A 23,946-nucleotide genomic window follows, 5' to 3' on the forward strand; every position below is an offset into this window, starting at 1 on the left:
CTCTAGGATAGATCATATTCTAAGCCATAAAACAAATCTCAACATATTAAAAGCAATTGAAATAATACCAACGATCTTTTATGACTACATAGAATGAAGCTGGAAATTCAAAAATTAAGAAACTGTAGAAAATATGCAAACAACATGCTCCTCAATGAATGGTGAGTCATAAAAGAAATCAAAAGGGAAATAAAAACATTACTTGAAACAAAGATGACAGCACGATACATCAGAATTTATGAAACACAGCCAAAATTTGGTAAGATTGAAGTTAAAGCAATTAGTGCTACATGAAAACATTGGAAAGATATAACATCAATGATCTAATAACGCATCGCAAGGACCTAGAGAAACAAGAAGAAATCAAACCACAAATTAGTAGGAGCAAAAAAAATAAAAAGTAGACAATAAAATTGATTTAAAAAAAAAAACACAAAAGATCAGTGAAATGAAGAGCAAACTTTTTGAAAAAAATAAAATTTACAAACCACTGGACCAACTCACCAAAACGAAACAGAAAGGTAGATTACTAATAAAATTAGGAAAAGGAGATGTGATAACTGATGCCACAGAAGTAAGAACCATGAGGAACTGTTACAAACAGCTATATGCCAACAAACTGGAAACCTTAGAAGAATGGATACGTTTCTGAACACGGGCAATTTACCAGAACTGAGGCATGAAGACACAGAAAACCTAAATAGACCAATAACCAAGACAGAGATTGAATCAGTAATAAAGACCCTCCCAATAAGGACAAGCCCAGGACCAGATAGATGGCCTCACTGCTGAATTCTACCAAACTTTTAAATAACTAATCCAAATTTTTCTTAAAATGTTCAAAATAATTGAAATGGAGGGAATTCTCACTATCTCTTATGAGGCCAGCATCACCTTAATTCTAAAATCAGAGAAAGATATTAGCTAGGTGCCTTAGGTAATCAAATCCTACAACACATCAAAAAAAAGATCATCTTTCCAGACCAATTGATATGTATCCCAAGGATTCAGGGATGGTTCAACATACACAAGTTAACAAATATGCAACATTTTATATAGTTTTTTTAAAATATTTATTTTATTTATTTGAAATACAGAGTTACAGAGAGATAAAGACAGAGAGAGGTCTTCCATCCACTGGTTCACTCCCCAGATGGCCCCAATGGCTGGAGCTGCATTGATCCAAAGCCAGGAGCTTCCTCCAGGTTTCCCATGTGGATGCAGGGGCTCAAGGACTTGGGCCATCCTCCAATGCTATCCCAGGCCATAGCACAGAGTTGGACTGGAAGAGGAGAAGCTGGGTCTAGAACCAGCACCCATATGGGATGCTGTCACTGCAGGCCAGGGCTTTAACCCACTGGGCCACAGAGGCAGCCCCAAAACAAGGTAGATAAAAATTATGATTATCAATAGATGCAGGGAAAGCATGTGATAAAAATACAACATAATTTTATGATAAAAAACCTTAGGGACATTTGGTATAGAAGAAACATACTTCAACACAATCAAGGCAATATACGACAAACCCACAGCCAGCATCATATTGAATGGGGAAATTTGGAGGCATTTCCACTGAAGCCAACCAGACAAGGGTGGCCACTGTCACAATTACTATTCAATATGGATCTGGAAGCTTTAGCCAGAGTGTTTAGGCAAGAAAAAGAAATCAAAGGGATACAAATGAAAAAGAAGAAGTCAAATTATTCCTGTTTGCAGATGATATGATGCTATATTTAGGGGTACCAAAGGACTCCACTAAGACTATTGGAACTTATGACAGAATTTGCCCATATTGTATGATACGAAATCAACACATGACCGTCAGTAGCATTTGTATATACAAACAATGCCTTGGCTGACAATGACCTTGTAAGATTAGTCCCATTCTCAAGAATTACAAAAAAAAAAAAAAATTAAGTATCTTGAAATAAATTTAATGAGGCCGGTGCCGCGGCTCACTAGGCTAATCCTCCGCCTGGGCACCTCGGGTTCTAGTTTCGGTCGGGGCGCCGGTTCTGTCCCGGTTGCACCTCTTCGAGTCCAGCTCTCTAATGTGGCCCGGGAGGGTAGTGGAGGATGGCCCAGGTCCTTGGGCCCTGCACCCGCATGGAAGACCAGGAGGAAGCACCTGGCTCCTGGCTTTGGATCGGCCCAGCGCGCCGGCCATAGTGGCCACTTGAGGGGTGAACCAATGGAAAAAGGAAGACCTTTCTCTCTGTCTCTCTCTGTCTCTGTCAAAAATATAAAAATAAAAAAATAAAAGAAATAAATTTAAAGAAGGATGTGAAAAATTTCTACAATGCACATTCCAATACATTAAGAAATAGAAGACATAAAATATGGAAAAATCTTCCATGTTTGTGGATTAGAAAAAATTAACATTATCAAAATGTCCATACTACCCAAAGCAATTTATAGATTCAATGCAATTCCTATCAAAATAATGAGTACATTCTTCTCAGCTCTCGAAAAAAAAAATGACAGTAAAATTCTTATGGAAACACAAGAGACCACGAATAGCTAAAGCAATCTCTTTTTAAACTGTGTTTTCTATTTATTTTTAAATATTATGTTAGTTATTTATTTGAAAGGGTTACAGAGAGAAGGAGAGAGAGACAGAGACAGAGAGACACCAAGAGAGAGAGAGACAGACACAGACAGGTCTTCCATCCACTGGTTTATTCCCCAAATAGCTGCAACAGCCAGAGCTAAGCTGATCCGAAGCCATTGGCTTCTTCTGGGTCTCCCACATGTGTGCACAGATCCAGGCACTTGGGCTATTCTCCACTGCTTTCCTGGGTGCATTAGCAGGGAGCTGGATCAAAAGTGGGGCAGCTAGACTCAAACAGGTGCCCACATAAATGCAGGCACTACAGGCTGGGTGTTTAACCCACTGTGCCACAGCATGGGCACCTGCTGAAGCAATCTGCACAGAACAAAGCTGGAGGTTCACTGCACCACATTTCAAAACATATTACAGAGCAGTAATAATCAAAAAGCAGCCTGGTAGTGCCATAAAAATAGACACATGGACCAAAGGAACAGAAGTGAAACCCCAGAAATTAATCCACACATCTAAAACCAACTAATCTTTGACAAACTAGTTAACATCACTCCCTGGAGAAACCCCTACCTTAAACCCTATACAGAAATCAACTCAGAATGGATCAAGGATCTGTATCTATGACCTGACACCATCAACTTACTAGAGGGAAACATAGGGGAAACACTGCAAGACATTGGCCTAGGCAACAACTTCTTGGATAAGACCCTAGAAGCACACACAACAAAAGCGTAAGTATGCAAATGGGATTACATCAAGCTAAGAAGTTCCTGCTCAGCAAAAGAAACACTAAAGAGGCAACCAACTGAATGGGAGAATATATTTACTTTTTTTTTTTTTTTTTTTTTTTTTTTTTTTTTTTTTTTACAGGCAGAGTGGACAGTGAGAGAGAGAGACAGAGAGAAAGGTCTTCCTTTGCCGTTGGTTCACCCTCCAATGGCCGCTGCGGCCAGTGCGCTGAGGCCGGCACACGGCGCTGATCCGAAGCCAGGAGCCAGGTACTTATCCTGGTCTCCCATGGGGTGCAGGGCCCAAGTACTTGGGCCATCCTCCACTGCACTCCTGGGCCACAGCAGAGAGCTGGCCTGGAAGATGGGCAACCGGGACAGAATCCAGCGCCCCGACCGGGACTAGAACCCAGTATGCTGGCGCCGCAAGGTGGAGGATTAGCCTAGTGAGCCGCAGCGCCGGCTGAGAATATATTTACAAACTATACATCTGACAAATGATTCACATCTAAAATATATATAAAGTACTCAAGAAATTCAACAAAAAAGTCCAGTTAAGAAAAGGACATGAATGAGCATTTTTCAAAGGATGAATTAAAAATGGCCAATAGACCCATCAAAAAAATTATTTACCAGCCATCAGGTAAATGCAAATAAAAACCACAGTGAGTTTCCACCTTACCCTAGTAAGCATCACCGTCATCTAAAAATCAAAAAATAGCAAATGCTGGCAAGGATGTGGAGAAAAAAGAATACTCTAATACAGTGTTGGTGGGAATGTAAACTAATATAACCATTATGGAAGATGGAGAGTATGGCGATTCCCAGAAATATGGAAATAGATCTACCATATGACCCAGCCCTCTCACTGCTGGGAATTTACCCGAAGGATATGAAATCAACATATCAAAGAGTTATCTGTATCCCCACGTTTACAGCAACTCAATTCACCATAATAAGATATGGAATCAACCCGGATGTCCATCAACTGATGCTTGGATAAAGAAAATGTGGTGTATATATACACAATGCCATCTGACTCAGCCTAAATTTTAAGAGTACCAAAAAAAAAAATCAAAAAACCCTGTTTAAAAGTGAAATTGACATCTTAAGATTTTATTATTCTTAGCGCTTAGCTGTATTTCTGTGAACAGGGTCTTTCTACTTGAACACCTATATTTATACATAAGCCTGTGATTATAAAGTAATATCAAAGTATATTTTTCAAAAATTGGAAAAAATATACTTCCCACCTTCCTTCCTGCCTTTATGTTCTTAGTACTGTATCTTTGAAATACATGCAATCTATACTCTCTGTATTAATTAAAAAAATTTGAAAAAAAAACACAACTAAAAGAATCAAATTAGATAGACTTCTATTAACGTTGCCAAACAATGCATCCCTTTTCTCAGCAGCCACACTGTTCTTCTCTCACTCTTAAGCATCAACTATGACCCAGAGTCTGCTCTTAAGGGTTACGCCTTCCCTGCATCCTCGCAGGTGCTTCTGAAAACCTCAGGGAAGACACTGGCATTGATCCCCACACAATTCCTGTTATTAGTTTTGGCTCATCCATCTCAACTGTCAAGATCTTTCTGTTCTGGCTCCTTCTCCCAGCTGTGAGTCATCCTAGAACTCAATCAGAATGACATTTAAGGTACTTATGCAAACCTCTTCTTTCCCAAGGCAAACATCTCCATTGTCAGCAGCCAGAAAAGCCTAAGACATTTTCTTCCTTGTCAACAACCTGGACATCTGGCCCAGGCGCTCAAAACAGCACAGAGAAGCTACCTTCTCTTCTTTTGGTGAAACCTTGAAGATAATTTTACCTTTTATTAAGATACAGTTGACAAATAAAAATAGAATACATTTATAGTGTATTGTAATGTCACAAATGGCTTACTCAAGTTACTGAACAAATTCATCATCTCACATACTCAATTTTGGTTAAGAGCCGTTTTCCTTTTAATTTAGATATTGGAATCTGATTTGCACAAGTCCCTTTTTGTTGAAAAAAACCTCTAGGATTTTTCATCACTAAAGTACCATTTGCTTATTCTCAAAATTTTTAAAAATATATAGAAACAAGCCAGTGCCGTGGCTCAATAGGCTAATCCTCCGCCTGCGGCGCCGGCACACCGGGTTCTAGTCCTGGTTGCCCCTCTTCCAGGCCAGCTCTCTGTTATAGCTCGGGAGTGCAGTGGAGGATGGCCCAAGTGCTTGGGCCCTGCACCCCATGGGAGACCAGGAAAAAGCACCTTGCTCCTGCCTTCAGATTGGTGCAGTGCGCTGGCCGCAGCACCGGCCACGGCAGCCATTGGAGGGTGAACCAACGGCAAAAGGAAGACCTTTCTCTCTCTCTCTCTCTCTCTCTCACTGTCTACTCTGTCTGTCATGAAAATAAGAAAATAAACATGAAAATAAGAAATCCTCCATCCCCAAGCTCACTTTCCTTGTGGCCACCTTGAATGAGTTAGTGGGTCCAGGACACTCTTAGTGTTATTTCTGCAATCAATAGACAAATGTCCATTATAATAACTTATTTCTCTACCAATCTTAATCAATTTACTTCATGTGCTTCAATCAAACACCACCTACACGGCCAGCCCATGATCACAGGGGACAAGACAAGTTAACATTTTCCTGGTCCTACAGCGACTTGGCTGGATGGTTTCTGTGAGGCCCACATGTGGATGGAACACAAGCCTGGTTTCCAAAAGCTATGCTGTGTCTGGCATCCCCAGTGATTCCTCCACAGAAGGGCTGGGATGGGAACTCCTGACACAACATGAACAGATCTTGCAGGCTATGTTAATGCTTTGCAAGGGCCAAGGCTAGATCGATCAGACATAGGGCCAGTGATGTGCTCGGTGTTCTGGTGCCTTTTATCCTGAGTTCCCCTGCCCTCCTTCCCTGCTGTCTCCTTACCTACCAATCAAGGCCACTTCCAAGTTGCGAAACTTGACAGCTCCCCCCGTTCCCACTCCACAGTTCTTTAGTCTGGTCTTCAGTTTCCTACATACTGACCCTCATCTGCAAACTCTCAAAACTTCGTTCTTGCCATCTCGCAGTTTCTGTTTTCACTCTTTGTGGGGAGCAACTCGGACTAGACTAAGTTACTGGAATTAAGACTTATTCTATGCATCTGCTCTCCCACAATATGGCGCTGGGAGAGGAGGAAACAGCTTCTACACAGATGCCTCCAGTTCAACCAATAGACTGTGGGACCTGCTCCTGATTGGAGGAGAGCAGCGTACTCGGCGTGTGGGTAGCAGAGTTGGGATTGGCGGAAGAGGACTATAAAGGAGGAGAGAGACAACATGCACCAGGAACATCTAAGAGGAACACCTGTGCAGCCCCCGAGAGAGCCGGCCGGCGGTGTGCCGCTCCCCTGCGGAAGTGGGGAAAGTGGCCAGGGGGAACCGCCCTTCCACGGAGGTGGAAGGGACGGCAGCCAACCCGGGAAGAACCAGCAGCAAACCCGGGGAGGGCCGAGCAGACGAAAGAACAACGCAGGGTCCTGTGTCGTTCCTCCACGAAGACGGGGAGCGACATAATGGTGCCGTGACTCGGATATGAAGCCTAGGCAGGGTTTAGTGTCGTTCCTCCATGAAGAGGGGGAGCGACAACTCTTACTGTTCTTTTTGCTATTTTCGCATGCACCTCCTCTTGCCGTCACTCCCTGTATCTGCTGATTTTTATATCCTGCTACCTAGTCCTTGAAATCTTTCAAGAACACTGCCCATCTCTTGCCTTCTCCCTAACAAACTAGAAATGCTCTTCTCTTCCTCTGAAACTTCTATTCCGTTTCTAAAATACCTTATGTTACTCACCTATTTTTATCTTATAATTTATCTTAACTCCAACTAGATTATGAGCTGATTCACAATGTAGGCTTAATGAATGAATGAATGAATGAATCCACAAATGAGCCAACAAAATAGGGTGGTGCGAGGAGAGTAGGAAGAAGAACCTACAATCTACTGTCCCCAAGAGAATACTCCACAGCCTGTGTTGGCAAGTTCCTTAGCAGCACATTTAAATTCAACTTCGCAGGAACTTAATTTACTTCCTTTAATGGTGAACAAGATTCTTCACTACTTACATCTTTTCCTATGGCTTGAGGGCTGGAAATCTGATACCTGGAGGACAGGTAAAATCCTGGAAGACCATGAACTTCACACGGAGTCACAGGAGTTGTGTGTATGCCCCCTGGGCATGCTGCAGCCAGTGTACACGTGACTTCAAATTCATCACAACCTTCCCCTTGATCTTAGGTTGTTCCTGCTAGATCTGGGCATCTCTTGGCCTCGGCTGAAGCCGTCCTTCCACTTGTTCATATTGTTTGGACCCTGCTCTATTCCAAAGTGATGGGTCCCTTGTTGCTCCACACTCAAGCGTTGGCTTTAAGGTCTAGCATTTAACGTCAGAGCCTTGGGGCAACCATCCCTGAAGCCTCCAGAGCAGGTCAGGTTATCCCAGCACAGCCTATTGTGACGCCACTATAAAGGAGCCAGCAGGCCAGGTGGTTTTCTCATCTATTTTGTGATTATCTGAGCCAATATTATCTTTACCCCTAGATCTGTAACTTTAGGAGGGCAGGGGACAAAGCTGTCCTATTTACTGTTATTCCTAGCACTCAGTGCTATGCCTGCTACAAAGGATTTCCAAACAGTATTTGTTGAATAAATTAATGAATTACATGGCCACTTATCTGAGCTTAAACTGAATAGGTGCAGGGATGGGCATTTAGCCTAGTGATTAAGAAACCAGTTAAGATGCTGAATCTCATTTCAGAGTTCTTGAGGTCAACTCCTGCTTCTGGTTCCCAATTCCAGCTTCCTGCCAATGTGGCCCCTGGGAGGCAGAAATGATGACTCAAGTACTTGAGTCTCTGGCCTTCACTTGGGAGACCTGGATTGGGTTCCCAGCTCCTGGGTTCCTCTTGGTCCAGGCCCATCCACTGCAGGAATCTGGGGAGAAAACTAGCAGGTAGGAGCTCTTTATGCTTGTCTATCTCTCAAAAATTTTAACAGGTTCAGAAAAATGAGATTTTTTTTGCAATATATCCAACTCAGTCTCTGCTCCCTCCACTTGGTTGATGGGCATTTTCATCTTCATTTTACATAGTGAGAACCTCTAGATTTATAAACCATGAAATTTTGGGGGAAAAAAACTAGAGAAATATCACCAATACCAGTCCCATTGTCCCAAAGACACACACATATTTTGTGCAAGTACCATCCCCGTGAGTCTTAGGTTAATTAATTTTCTCCCATCCAAGTCCTAACTAAGCCTGATCCTGGTTAGCTTCCAAGATCCAATGAGATGGAGGCATATTCACTATAGCATGGCTCTAAGCTCAATTTTCTCAATGACTCAATGAAGTTGTTTTATTATTTCTATTTTACAGATGAGAAACTCAGAGGCAACCTTGACCAAGATCACAGAGCAAGTAAGTAATAGCAGGAAATTGACATTGCTTAACAGAAAATCAATGGACAGGATGCTGGCCTAGAAATCACTATTTCAACTGGCCTAGTTCATAACTAGGAAAGAGCAAGTTAAAACTCTGCTGGGGTTCAGCAATGTACATGGTTTCTTTGAGACCCACTTGTGGAATGGAATATCAGAGCGCTCTCAAATGCCGGGCTGCACTAGGACCGAGATGCAAGTTTCGATCCATCTTCTGCTACTCAGTACTTGACTGACCTTTGCCCAATCATTTCATTGGAGTTTTCATTTTCTATGCATAGGGATAGTATCTGAAGTTCAACTGAGACCAGGCCTTCCAAAGTTTCTGAGCAGGAATCAAGTCTAGCACACTCAAATGCTGATTATCCTGCCTCATTCCCCCTGCCCGCAAGAACCCACAGATGGTCGCCTCTTGATTTGAAAAAAATCAAACACTCCTATCAAGGTCAGTGATGCCTACAAATCAGCGCAGGCTTTCTTCTCCTGTACAAAATCCCCAGCTGGAAATCAGCTCTAATTCTTTCCCTTTCTCAGGCCTTGTTCTGAATAATATATTTTGAAAGTGAACTATTTTGGGGCCCAGAAATCTGTCAATCTGAGCTGATTCATCACTTTCACCATCGAGCGGCTGCTCTCCTGCTTCTGCTTCGTCAGATAAAGCCGTTTCATCTCCATGAACAATTTCTTCATGGGTTATGTGAAGCGTTCTCCTCCCGTCATAAGATGCTTTTTCAAAAGATGAGAAACTCGAGGGTAGGCAGAGTCTCAGGAAATCCATCTTTAGTAAATAAACCTCTGGGGTGGGATGGAGGATTGCAGACAGAGAAGCCATCACAAAGCTGAAGAGAATGGCACACCTGTCTTTGAGAAAAAATATCTTCAAGGTGCAACTCTTGACTGTGCCAACTCATAGAAGAACAAGGGAGCCAAAAACACAATTGCAGAAAATATACTCTTTAATAAGTAAGTCTACTTAGTTTTGGAATGCCTATCATTTTCCCCCAACAAGATTTACTTTTCTAATTTTTTTGGTGTGTGTGTGTGTGTGTATATATATATATATATATAATTTTTTTTTCCTCAAAGAAAGCAAACTCATAACAGAGACAGCCTTCAAAACAGGCTAGGTAGAATGGAACAGCCAGCCAAAGAATCCAAGCCAGTGGCACTAAAGTCTCCTTGAAACTATCTGGGCGAAACATCTATGGATAACTGAGGCTGGGCAGTGCCTTCGCAGATGGAACTTCAGAACAGCTACTGCATTCAGTGGGATTCTTACATGCTACACAGATCACAAAAACCTCCCCCTGCCATACCAGATGACAAAGACGCCACTGTCTGCTGACGCGTTCTTCCCAATGCTCTTCCTTTGGCCACGCCTCTTCTGAGCTCTAGATCATCTTTCTAAACCCACCCCAACACTGCTACTCCTTGTGGATATCAGGCTTGCTCCCACTCACTGATTCTCAAATTGACCTCGGCCTCCTCTTCTCTCCAAATCTGTCTTTGTTTCCACTTTCCTCATATAATTTCCTGGGGCTCCTTTGGCACCCTACAGACCCAGGATTTGCTACATGAACATCTCTCGCAGCCACACCGTTGCCTTAGGGGAAACCTTCCTGATTCCGTCTCTGAAACACCTGTCTCCTCAGTCTTTGCCTCCCACTCCATAGCCACTGCACTGTCTGAGATCTGGCCCACAGCATCTCTCATCTGCATCGAGGCACTCACGATGTGAAGGACTCCCTCCCGTCATTCTAACTCCTGGACAGTGGTGTATCCAGCCACATTCTGATTTTCACAATGTCACACAACACACAATCTTCAAGAACATCCACAGACCACACACACATCCTCTCAAGTCCCGCCTGCCTGCCCGCCGCTCCCCCACTGCCCACCCTCTCCCGTTCGCAGATCCCTGCGTAGGCTGTTCTCTCCTGCAATGCCTTTCCTTCACCACCACACTACCCACTACTGCGGCTTCATGAAGCTCTTACTTTCCTCCTTCCGTATCAAGCCCCAAGCACCTCTCCTTGAAACCAAGGGGCTCATTCCTTCCTGCAGTGACTGTCACGGTAGGTTACAGAAGTAGGTCCCAGCGCACCAAGGTAGCTCTGACTCTCTTGCTGGCTTTGGAGTCCCAAAGGCAGCAGAACTGAACAGCAAGGTCTCTGAGGGGCACACAGACCTGGCATGAAATTCCGCCTGTCTCTTTAGTAGACTGGGAAAATAAATTCTGATTTCTTGATTTTCATTTCAAAAACAGTGACAGATGATGTCACTAACTTAACATGAAGTTAACATTAAAGTTAACATTGAAGTTAACATTAAAAATAAATGCGGGGCTGGCACTGAGGTGTAGTGGATTACAGCCCTGGCCTGCAGTGCCAGCATCCCATATGGGCACTGGTTCTAGTCCCGGCTGCTCCACATCAGATCCAGCTCTCTGCTGTGGCCTGGGAAAGCAGAAGAGGATGGCCCAAATCCTTGGGCCCCTGCACCCACATGGGAGACATGAAGAAGCTCCTGGCTTCAGATCAGCTCAGCTCTGGCCATTGTGGTCATTTGGGGAGTGAACCATCAGATGGAAGACCTCTCTCTCTTTCTGGCTCTCTATAATCTCAAATAAAATTAATCTTTAAAAAATAAATAGGAAAATTCACAGTGCCTAACACCTAGTTAAAACTCAACAAAATGACCATCACTATTCTTAAAACTATTTAAATGATTTGTGCTCAGTTTTCAGCAAACGTTCAATTATATTAACTTTCAACCCTTTCATTAACATAAAAATCACATTCAAGTATACTATCATACAACATCTCACTATGCATACAAAGTAAGCCAAGGAGTTAATATTTTTGTCTTACCTATGAAGAAAAGCAATATTCAGATACATATATATATTCTCAATCTCCTATATATATATTGCTACATATCTGATATACATCATCTATATGTATATTCATATATGTATATATGATATATAACATACAGTATATATAACATACAATGATTGTGTGTATATATATATTCTCAATATCCAATCTGCTACCCAGGGCAAAGAGTGAGTCAGTGTCCTAGGTAAGACTAAACCTCACCCTCAAATGTTATTCACATGGAAAACATCATGTCACACGAGTCCATCTAAAAATGGTATGGCAGTCCTATAATTTGTACTCTGTTGTGTACCTTTCCTAATTATGGTTATTTTCATAAGAAACTTGTAAAATAACAAATCAAGAGCCTTGTTAATGAGAATGCAGATTTGAAAGATCTTCTGGAATGGCTCAATCAGATTACATTGTTTCCTTGCTTCCACATCTTCCTCCAACTTCTTCTTGCTGTCAGAATAGTCATCTTCCTCATCATGGTTTTCAAATCTCACCATGGTTCGAGTCGTGCCTCCCTCTCCTACTACTTTCTCTCTCTCTCTCATTATACTCAGGTTGCACTGGCCTCCTGTTATGTTCTCCAAGCTCATTGCCTCAGGCCTTTGCATTTACTGTATACCCCAGCGAGTTCTCCTTCCCTAGCTTTTCCTCATCTAGGTATCTTCTCATTATTTGAATCTTTTTCTACTCGGGGTGATACTGGCTCCCTACCCATGCTCCCATGCTCTGCTTTATAGACCTCATTTGCCCTAATATCTTCACACCACTCATCACCTTATGAAATTTCAATTTGCTTTTTGGACCCTTCCTCTAGCGAATGTTCTGAGAACAGAAAGAAATCTTGTTCTCTTGTTCACTGCTCTAGAAGAGTGCCTAGAACACAGGAGGTATTCATAAAATAGCGGCTCAAGGATGAATGAGTAAGCTGCTTTTATCATCACTAAAGCAAGACGAGAAATCATTTTGTGCCTATACAGTCTAGACAGACTAGTCTTAAAATTAAAACCAATGCAGTCTCTAAACTTACAAGAATAAGTGACCCAACTCTAAAAATTATTCTTACATCTTTGAGAACAAAGGACTCTTGTTTTTATTTATCTCCAAGGAGAGCTGAGTCTTTTGGCAAAGAGGACTGTTTGGAGATACTCCCTCCATTTGAACCCAGGGGTCACACATGCTTCTTCTCTGACTTGGATCTCAGCCCCCTGCTCTGGTTTCAATCTGGAGATTTTATCTGACAGCCTGCATGTCACTGCTCATGGAAGACTTGCTCTGCTGCCAGAGAGTAAACTAAGAGCACCACGCACAGAATGGCAACGTTCAGCAAGAAGGGAAGGAGGGACCTTCAAAGTACTGTAACCTCTGGGATTAATTTTAAGATGACCTCAGAATTTCATTTCCAATGTCATAGGGTCTAGACCACTTTAATGTTAAAAAAATATTTGGGGGGCCGGCGCCGTGGCTCACTAGGCTAATCCTCCGCCTTGTGGAGCCGGCATACTGGGTTCTAGTCCCGGTCGGGGCACCGGATTCTGTCCCAGTTGCCCCTCTTCCAGGCCAGCTCTCTGCTGTGGCCCAGGAGTGCAGTGGAGAATGGCCCAGTACTTGGGCCCTGCACCCCATGGGAGACCAGGATAAGTACCTGGCTCCTGCCATCGGATCAGCACGGTGCGCCAGCCGCAGGGCACAGGCCACGGCGGCCATTGGAGGGTGAACCAACAGCAAAAGGAAGACCTTTCTGTCTCTCTCTCTCCCACTGTCCACTCTGCCTGTCAAAAAAAAAAAATTGGGAAACCACAGTTATCCATGGAAAATACATTTTTCCAAGTAGGTGTTAGCCTTTTGTACTTCCCTGAATTTTTCTTTTAATGTGAAAAAATTAACAACCAGAAGCTCGCCTGTATTGTAGCAGAGTGATTTTGTAGAAGGCACCAACACAGAATCTTTATTGCCTCATTGCAAGCCAAGTTGAATAACAAAGTTGGAAAGGACCCCACCAAACGTATGCCATAGGGGTCCTGGCCACCACATCAGCAAGCAACACCAGTCACTGCTGGGACGTCATCTCCTTCCAGGATCTCTGGTAGTCAATGTGCATGGAAAGGGAATGCCAGCATAGACACCACCTCTCCCAACAATTTTCCATCTTCTTCTTCCTTATTTTTAAACAATTTCCCCTTTATCAGATGCGACAGAAAGTTACATAAAGTAATGTTTGGATTGGATATACTCAATCGTGTTGCATCTAATAGCAGTATATTGATGACCAAAAAGGCTATTCCAAAAGCTTAGAACGTAGATTCAGTCCCCACTCAGCTTTAAAAATCAGATGGAAATTCACAACACAAAGACAATCATGGCAAAGTGCCCCACTGGTTCTCAGGTTGCCTCAGCTTACGTTCCCCATGATCATCTCTTTAGCTTTCAGGCCAGTTATTGCTTTCCATCTGTAAGTTAGCTCTTTGTCTCCCAAGGCTCCTTCTGCAACAGCTAAACCATCACCATCCATGGATTTCCATCTGGTCCCATCATCACAGAACAGAGTTAGCTATATATAGAATAGGTGCATTTGGCAAAAAGCACTGGATAAAAGGCAAAGGGACAAGTGTGCACTAAAAAATGTACAACCCTGAATCTCAGCTGTGGGTAAACTGCTAATTATCAAAATGGGATTTAACAGAGATAGGAAGAAAGCTGTATGAAGGCACTTTACAGTAATTAATTGAGCCTCTCTTGGTTCTAAATTGAGAGAAATACAAAAATCAATATTTTTAAATGTGTCATACTTATTGACACTAATGAAATCTCCTGAATAAGCATTTAATGCAACTCCACTGCTACTTTAAATTTGTGTTCCTCACTGAGTGAGCATTACAAGGTCAGGTCAGTTCCCCTGGGCTTCACAAAGCTGATGCTATCAGATAGACAGGACTTCGTTCTTGCCGTATATGGAACAACCCTTTAGAGGATTGCTGAGCTGTCCATGGTGCTGGAAAAGCAGCTGTTGCACCCCTTTCCTCTTTGGTTCAGCAGGAGACACACATCCAGCAAAGCTATGTTATCTCACGTAGCAGTGACCCCATGTTTATTTGAAAGAGAAAATGTATAGCATCTCCTAATTCTGTTTTTCTAGCAAGCATTTGTTTGATCACACTGCACTAATTTACTCCCTTATCCCTCGCGTATTAATAACCACACAGAAGTATACTAATTTTCATTCACTTGCATTTTTCTTTGGAATGTAAATGTTCTATTTTTTCCAAATATACTATAAATTTAAGGCATTTGGAAATACTTATGGATTGGCTGGAATAATCACATCCAAATTTAAGCTCCCTTACTTACTAGTTAATAAGAAGGAAACATGTTCAGTAAAGTTGCTTTTTGTGCTTCAGTTCTTCAAGTGTAGAGAGATGATTAACAGCCATGAACTAACTTTTTTAGGGTATAGTAAATTTAATGGTATATTTCAAAATATTTTTTACAAACTATGACATGTTATCAAATTTCAAGCTCTACATGTTAGGTTTTTTGACGTTGTTGGTGTCAAATGAAGTAGAATGGATACTCCCGACAGTATTCACAGCAAACTTCTGGCTGTCTCCTTCAATCAGAACAAACCTACAGGAATTATGAACCATTCTCACACCAGGAAAATGTTAGCAGTAATGGATATAAGATTCACTTAAGGTAGAGAAATCTGAAAACCACAAAATATAGATCCCGTTAAGTCATCCAAAGATTAACACCCAGAGTTGCAGCCGTCTCACAAGGCTCCCCACTATTCCCACCTTCTCAGTACTTGATACTCACTGGAAAAGTACTGCAGTCAACATGCTAAGGATGCAGAAGTTATACAATTCACATGGAATGCCTGAACTTTAAAAATAAAGTAACTCATGTGAGAGTGATTAAAGAAGATGCCCAATACAACCAAAATTTGAAGTTATCTTATTCTGAATTCAAATTAAATTCTTTTAATCATCAGGCCCACAGTCCACCATACCTAAATGGGTGCTGTGGACATGGGTCAACTGAGAAGCTGGCCAGCTTGAATATAACATGTTGGAGGTCATACTGAGAAGAAGTTCTTTTAGGGACAGAGAGAAACAGACATTTGTTTTGTGAAAGCAAACCTAGTATAATCCCCTAGGTTCTGTGATATAACAAACCAGAGATGGAACACATCCCTGAACTTCTAGTATACTGACTTACCAATTTAACATTCAGTATTTCTGAGTGCACTAGAAATTATTTCCTCACAGTGCAAATGGATTCAAGTAAGATGTATTTTATATGCTTTTAAGTTCTAATACTTATTAGCAACCCCAGTGATCATATAATTTTTAGGTTTGTTGTTCAATCCCTTCCATTCTTAAAGATCCAGTTGAGGGGCTGACTTTATGGCACAGCAGATTAAGCGGCTGCTTGCAATGCTGGCATCCCGTATCAGAGTGCTGGCTGGAGTCTCAGTTGCTCTGTTTCCAACCCAGCTCCTACCTAAAGCTCTTGGGAAGGCATCAAAGAATGGCCCAGGTACTTGGGTCCCTGCCATCCATGTGGGCTCCTGACTTCAGCCCAAAAAATCCCCATTGATTGCAGCCATTAGGGGAGTGAACCAATGGATGGAGTATCTTCTGTCACTGCACAAATGAATACAGAAATATCCAGTTGAAACCCCTCTTCTCCATGAACATTCTGAGATAGTATCAATTCACAGTAAGTAAATCTTACTCTATATTCATATATACCATGAAGTTGGCAACAGAATCACCTACCACCCTGGGCTATCTGCTTTCTTACATTGCTATTTAATATGTATTTCTACCTTCTTTCTTCAATTTTACTGGAGCATTACTTCATAGTATGTGCTAATTACTAAGGTGTACTGCACTTGATGAGAACTGCTTGTTAAATTTCTGCTTCCTCCCAACCTCTTCTCCCACTAAATCCATGTTTTTTCTGCCATACTCACTGTTATATCATTGGTGCCAAGTACGTCATAAGGCTGTAATTATACATAATTGCAATATCTATAGCAATCAATAAATGAGCCAGCTTAAATGACAGGGATTATTGCCCTGCATTGTAAATCCACACTCCCAATCTCTCCACAAAAGCTATCAGTAGAAAATATCAAATATCTAGGCAAGAGAATAAACTACATTCCTAAATGAATGTACTGTTTTGGGCCTGAGAATCATTTTCCAAGTACCACATGGAAACCGAAGTTTGAAAATTCTGACCCCAGGTCAAACAAAAACTACCATGGATTGTACATTACAGTTTGAAATGTTTAAATGTCAAAGGGAAAGTGCACACAGATTACATCAGTTAATTATACTCAAATGTCTTCTATGAAGAAAAGACTGAGGCATCATTTTTCTGCACAGAGCAGAGAAGAAATTTACAATAGCCCTTTCCAGCTTGCAAGCTGCCTTAACTGTAATATACATGTCTACTGTGGTAGATGCTGGGGATAGAGAAGTGAACGAAGCACAGGATGGCCTTGCCTTCACAGAATCCACATTCTAACAAGATAGGAAAACAAAGAAAATTCTCCCATTCATCTATACAATAAGTACTGCTAAAGACTCAATTCCACACATAGCATTGGATTTTCAGTTTCCTGGCTTTGCTGCATCTCTGATATTATTTGAGTATAAAACAGATGACACGAGTAGTTAATCTGATTTCATAAATCCTATTTAATTCTCTTGATAAATACTGGGGAAGAAAGGGATCATGGGGAAAGAGGGTGCAGAAATAGACTTTAATCCCTTTTTCCATCTTCTCGCTACACCCTTAAATAGAAACACTAAGACAGTTCCTTGAGAGGGAGCAATCTCAGCCTCATTCAGGGGAAAAGAATTGGGAGTGTCCACAGTCGATGTGAAGTACATACATGTGTGTCCATCTAATAAGCAAGGACACTTTCTTTCCTGGCAGCTGTCCTGGCTCCCAAGATGGTCACGGCCCATGGAAGTGAAGAAGCAACCCTTTCCTGCATGGATTCTGCAATTCACCAAGTACACTAATTCGAAGGCTCCCCCTGCCTTGAATTTTCATTGTTGCGATGGAGTTTATATTCTGCTCTCAGATATTTTTATTGTTTCCTATTGAAAGACATTTTCTTGCCATTTTACATACAGTTTTAGATTTAGATTCACATTCACTTGCCATCATCAAGGAGAAACTTTCGTATCAATGGTCCAATCAGAGGATGGGATCTACCATCAAAGGCTGGGGTATTGCTTTAAAGATGTTCTTTATTTATAGACAGCTTAATTGTATTAAGTGCCAAAGAATGCAGTGCTTTCTTTGTAATGAGTCTTGATGGTCTTAGTCTTCAGAAGCTCAGATTCCATCTGTGACAGCAGACTGTTGTAGAACTCTGCTATTAATAGCTGCTGGTACACACTTACTCAGAGCTGACAGGCCCAGGGCTGTAGAGACAGCCAGATGGGGAGAATACCAGAGGGTGGCTGCACGGACAAACAGGATGATCTATTTTTTTTTTTTTTTCCAACACAAAAACAGACAACACTAAAAACGTGACGATCCTGTTATATTGCAAGCCAAACTCTCTGAAGAGTCCCCACCCTGCACCCACCCTTTTGAATTTTCAGGTCTGATTCTAAATCACATGATTTATCATTATTTCTTATGTCCCAATCACTGCTTATGCTGGTTACAAATATACAAACATCCCAACGAGTTAACCCTGCTTTAGGAAAATGGTATGTCTTCATAGAGGAAAGCAGAAATAAAATTATTTTTCCAAGAGAAAAAAACTGATATTGGACAGTCTTATGGATCAGAAATATTTTCCTTAACAGAGAAAAAAGACAATAAATGAACTGCATAACAGACATTTATTTATAGAAAAAATATGTATTTTTTAAAAAATCCTGTTTAATACGATTGAATGTGACTATGGTCTTAGTTCATCTTTGAGCTACAGAGAGTAGGAATAATACACAGCTAGACAAAAATGACATAGCTACCCTACTTAACATCATTTTCTGTTAATGATTTTTTGAGGGCAGTCTTCTAAACACCAACCTTTTTTTAATTTGTAATATCCTTCTAGATAAATAGGGGAATGTCTACTTTTGTTATGTGATTCATTACTCAATAAATGGCTAAATGATATTTTGGTGGGGATACATTGGTAAGTCACAAAAAAAATTAGTTTTAGGCTGTTTAAACACAAATGTTACGGGCAGTTATTTGGTGCCACAGCTTCGATCCCACTTAGGACATTCACATCCCACAGTGGAATGCTTGGATTCAAGTCCTGGTTCCACATTCGATTCTAGCTTCACACTAATGCTCACCCCGGGAGGCAGCAGGTGAGAGGTCAAGTGCTTGAGTTCCTGTTACCTGGATGGAGTTCCAGTCTTCTGGTTTCAGCCTTACTTGGGGAGTGAACCAGTGAAACCAAGATCTCTCTCTCTCTCTCTCTGTCTCTCTCTCTGTCACTGTCTTTCAAATAAATAAGCAAAATTTTAAAAGCCAGATATTTAATGAAAATGCATGGGTGCAACAGAAAACAAAAACCAGGGAAGGGGTCAGCATACTTTGTTGTTTGGTCTTCAACATGCACAGAATCCATGTGGAACCAAGCACAGCTAACGGCAGGAGGTATGGGGAAGTAAGGCAGGACTGGGATGCAAACACTCTGCTCTCATACTTTAAGGAACTTCTCAGAAAACTGGGGGCCAGTGCCTTTAGAACCTATGATTTCTTTCACATAGATACTGTATGAAGGGTTCTAAGAATAAAACAAAATAGACCTACACAAAAGAGCAAAGGTGGCAGGTTCATATAAATGAGTAAGGAATCCAGAATGCCTCCAACTATTACCAGAACCCAGAGTGCACCCTGTAAGTGTCCATTTGTTCATGTAATTACCCTTACTTTTTAAAAAAAATCCTAAAATTATAATTTTTTAAATATTTATTTGAAAGGCAGGGTGACACAGGAGGAGAGAAAGGGATAGAGATCTTCCGTTCACTGGTTTGCTGCCTCAGTAGCTCCAGCAGCCAGATCTGAGCCAAGCTGAAGCCAAGAGCGTTAAACTCCATTTTAGTCTCCCACATGGGTAGCAGGGGCCCAAGCACTTTAGCCATTACCCACTGCCTCCAAAGCTACACTAGCAGGAAGCAGGATTGGAAGTGGAGGAGCTGAGAGTAGAACAGGTATTTGAATATGGCAGACAGGCATCCCAAGTAGTGGTTTAACCTGCCGATCCACAATGCCTGCCCATATGCCATATTTTTTTTTTTTTTTACAGGCAGAGTGGATAGTGAGAGAGACAGACAGAGAGAAAGGTCTTCCTTTTTTTGCCGTTGGTTCACCCTCCAATGGCCGCCACGGCTGGCGCGCTGCAGCCGGCGCACCGCACTGATCCGATGGCAGGAGCCAGGTGCTTCTCCTGGTCTCCCATGGGGTGCAGGGCCCAAGTACTTGGGCCATCCTCCACTGCCTTCCCGGGCCACAGCAGAGAGCTGGCCTGGAAGAGGGGCAACCGGGACAGAATCCGGCGCCCCGACCGGGACTACAACCTGGTGTGCCGGTGCTGCTAGGTGGAGGATTAGCCTATTGAACCGCAGCGCCGGCCCATATGCCATATTTTTAACACACTATCTGACATGGGCTGACTTCTACATAAAAATGAGCTATTATTATATCATCATCATCATATCCACTAAGATCTACGTGACATTTACATGTAATTATGTATGTAAAGTTCAACCACAATCCTGAACTCTAACAAGTATTATCGCACTCTTGGTTAACCAGGCTGCTTGAACAGTACAATGAACCAATCCTACCTTTTGTACAAGCATGTCAGCTTTAATATTTATTGGTCACCAAGTTCAATAAGGTACTTGGTACCATATGATCCTTTGACTAAGCCATTGAGGTATATGTATCATATGACCCCTGCAAATTAGTTAGGGGGGCGATCTCGGCCTCATTTTCAGGCTTTAGTTAAAATCAGAGAGCCCATAACTTAGGAACTTTCCAGATACTTCCAGCAGACACTCCCCCAGGCAGCTTCCACTTCATATTTGGTTTCTTGCATCCTCATTTCTGAAGTTCTCAAAATTCATTGATCACTTCAAAATGTATTCAATGCCCATCTATCAAGCTCTTATCTAATCAAACACTTTACACGTGTGTGTGTGTGGTACTCTGAGAGAGCACAGTTTACAAGAGGGCTTTTTATACACGCCTAAGCAACAGGAAGATGTTACTGTGCATCTGTGGCATGGAAATCTGCCACACTAAGAACTTTATCGCCATCTTTAAACCTTTCACTAATTACAACGAAGTACTCGCAAGGATCTAATTGAGCCAAGTTGTTAGGCTGCCTTGAAACAAAACCTATGTGTACGTCGTCCCAATGCCCCCAGCCTGTTTGAACACTGGCAATGGCCGCCTGCTAAGCCTTGGCCTTCAGTGTGACAAGGCCATGTCTAACCACGGGGCATTCAGTGCCTATGCAATCTTGACACATCATCTACTGTGGGAATGACAGGTTCACACAATTTCTCCATCCTCTGAGGAGTTTTCTTATTGAGCTTTGGTGAATGGGAAGGAATAAGATGGGCCACAGTGTGCTCCATCAGGGGGACTTGTCTGTCGGTCTCTCTCCTTCCCCCTCACTCCCTGTCCTCCCGCCCCATGCCTAGCTGCACAGATGACAACTTCAAACATTTATTAATATTGATCCATTCTCTTGTCCTCTACCAATCAATACTTGATGCCCGAAGAACCCAATAATATTCACTGCACAGAACTGTGTTTATTTCCACATAATACTGCAGGGAAATTAGAAATCACTCATTATATGAATCAGTTTCTCTCTTTGCAATTAAATCGGTTTCTGCTGCTTCCATGCATCCTAGGCTTTTAGCTAATACAGCTCTAAAACATCTCTGACAAAATGCTCTTATTACCTCCCAAATTACATTCATCTATTGTCTGATGATTTCCTTGGAAAAACAATTGTATGATATTTTGAATTTGAAAGGATACATGTTATCCATGCTAAATGACTGTACTAGGCTAGGTCCTAGGTGCTTCACCGACATAATCTGTTTCATTCTCATCATATCATATAGAAAAGTCTCATTCCATTTTTATGCCGATGAGAACACCAATAATTTCATAGACTACGTCACTCAACTAAGGTTACAATAGTCAGTGACCAAACTGGAACTTAGAATTGTTCTAGCAGGGCTGGTATTGCGGTGTAGCAAATTAAGCTTCTGCCTGCAGCGCCAGTATCCCACATGGGCACTGGTTCGAGTTGAGGCTGCTCCACTTCTGATCCAGCTCTCTGCTATGGCCTGGGAAAGCAGTGGAAGATGGCCCAAGTCCTAGGGACCCTGCACGTGGGAGACCCGGAAGAAGCTCCTGGCTTCAGCCTGGCCGAACTGCAGCTGCTGCAGCCATCTGGGGAGTGAACCAGCAAAGGGAAGAGCTCAGTCTCTCCTTCTCTCCCCTTCCCTTCCTTTCCCTTTCCCTCTTTCTCTCTCCCACTTTCAAAAAGTAAAATACATCTTCTTTTTAAGAAGAATTGTTTTACCTAGGGATGGACATCTGACTCAAGTTAAAACATGCCCACATCCCGTATCAGAGTGCCTAGGTTTAAGTTCCAGATCTGCCTCCAATTCCAGCTTCCCGGTATGCATTCCCTGGAAGGTAGTAGTGATGCCTAAGTACCTGGGTCCCTGTCACTCAAATGGGACAGCAGATTGAGCTCCCAGCTCCTGGCTTTGGCCTGGCCTAGCCCAGGCTGTTGGAGGCATTTGGGGAGTGAACCAGCAGATGCAAGAGCGGTCTGTCTCACTAATTGTCCACCTTACACATCAGTGAAAATACATTTAGAGATTTTTAAATAGAATTGCTTTATCTGAATCAAGAGCCCCAAGTCCTAACCACTGCCTTTCTTGGTGAACTGAATTATTTAAAGTCATTTTTGTTTTGGCTTAGCTACAAATATTTCATCTGCTTTAATGTACTGACATCTTTATTATTCAGGCACCATTTCAAGACTCAGACTTCTAACTGGTGCCCCAAGTAATATGGACTGCATTATCCATATAAAAAAGGTGTCTGATGTTGCATTTTTCAAAATGGTCTAAGTCTGCGGATTGTGTTGTAAATTGCATTTCAGGAAAAAAAAGATTCTCTGAAAAATTTAAGGGTCTATTTCCTAGCTGACCTATAAAAATAATTCTATTGACTAGCATACTATTTTTTATCGTATTTGGAAAACAATTAAAATGCTCCTTCAAAAAATTATGAAGAAGCACACCGAGTTGTGGAACACGGTGATGCTGGATCAGCAACCTGAGGAAGTAATGCGATTCCCAATCTACCAGTTTCTGAGGCCACACAGAGCCTACCGGCAGGCCTGGGCCACGCCCTCAAGGTGCAGCGAGTTCTAATGAGTGCATTCCTCTTTGGTTTGTTGACTGTCCACACTGAACCTGAGGTAGAATGGCCATTGTTTCACATTCCTCTTTTTCCTCAAGTCGCAAAGAGGTAGAAAACCAGAACGTGGCCCAAGACCTTAGCACTCAAGAGTGTTCCAACCCTCACAGTCCACTGAGGAGCAACCAACCTCAGCAAGGGTGGCGCGCTCACCGGACCCGAGCTGGTCGCAGGCATCTTCCAAAACCCCATGCTCCCCGTCTGGCTGTGGTCGTCTGTACAGGTTATTTCACTAAAGGATTCATGGTCCTCCTTGTAGTGTTAACCAGAAGTGCTTTAGTGTGAAAACGCATGCTGCTAATTCTGCAAAGGTACCCTGTACGTCATGTTCATTAGAGCCTAATGGTCTGGCTTCGAGGGCCAGCTCCATCAGTCAGAGGCTTTGTGATTAGAGAAAAACTACAAGACCTTCCTGAATCTGAGCCCCATCATTTCCCAGAAGGTGATGAAAATGCCCCAACCCCTTTGGGTTGTTTTGGGATGTGTAAATGCAACAATTTGTATTTAATATTCATCATCATATCTGACACGTAATAGTCAATAATACTTTTTAATCTTTTTTATAACTTAATATCCTAACTTTAAGTGGAAAATTCACTGAGATGTCTACAAAGTAATTACTCCCACTATCCTCACCCCTACTTCAACAGCTGCCAACAGACCTACTGCAGTTGATAGAACATTGGGTCAATTCTCAAACGGATTGGGGCCCACATTGTGGCATATCAGGATAAGCCACTGCCTGTAAACCTGGCATTCCATATGAGCAGA

The 23,946-nt window shown here is 42.2% G+C and overlaps 1 protein-coding gene across 22 annotated transcripts in view; it reads right to left on the reverse strand.

The window, feature by feature from the left end:
* The window catches only part of PPP2R2B (protein phosphatase 2 regulatory subunit Bbeta), a 487,122-nt gene that overhangs the window by 229,592 nt on the left and 233,584 nt on the right, over positions 1 to 23,946 (reverse strand). The window contains exon 1 of one of the 22 annotated variants that reach the window (XM_051843273.2): positions 16,162 to 16,231. Coding sequence (XP_051699233.1) covers positions 16,162 to 16,216 — 55 coding nt within the window. The 5' untranslated portion in view covers positions 16,217 to 16,231. 22 annotated transcript variants of the gene reach the window in all.

The sequence above is a fragment of the Oryctolagus cuniculus genome, chromosome 6, assembly GCF_964237555.1.
Source record: "Oryctolagus cuniculus chromosome 6, mOryCun1.1, whole genome shotgun sequence".
Lineage (NCBI taxonomy): Eukaryota > Metazoa > Chordata > Mammalia > Lagomorpha > Leporidae > Oryctolagus > Oryctolagus cuniculus.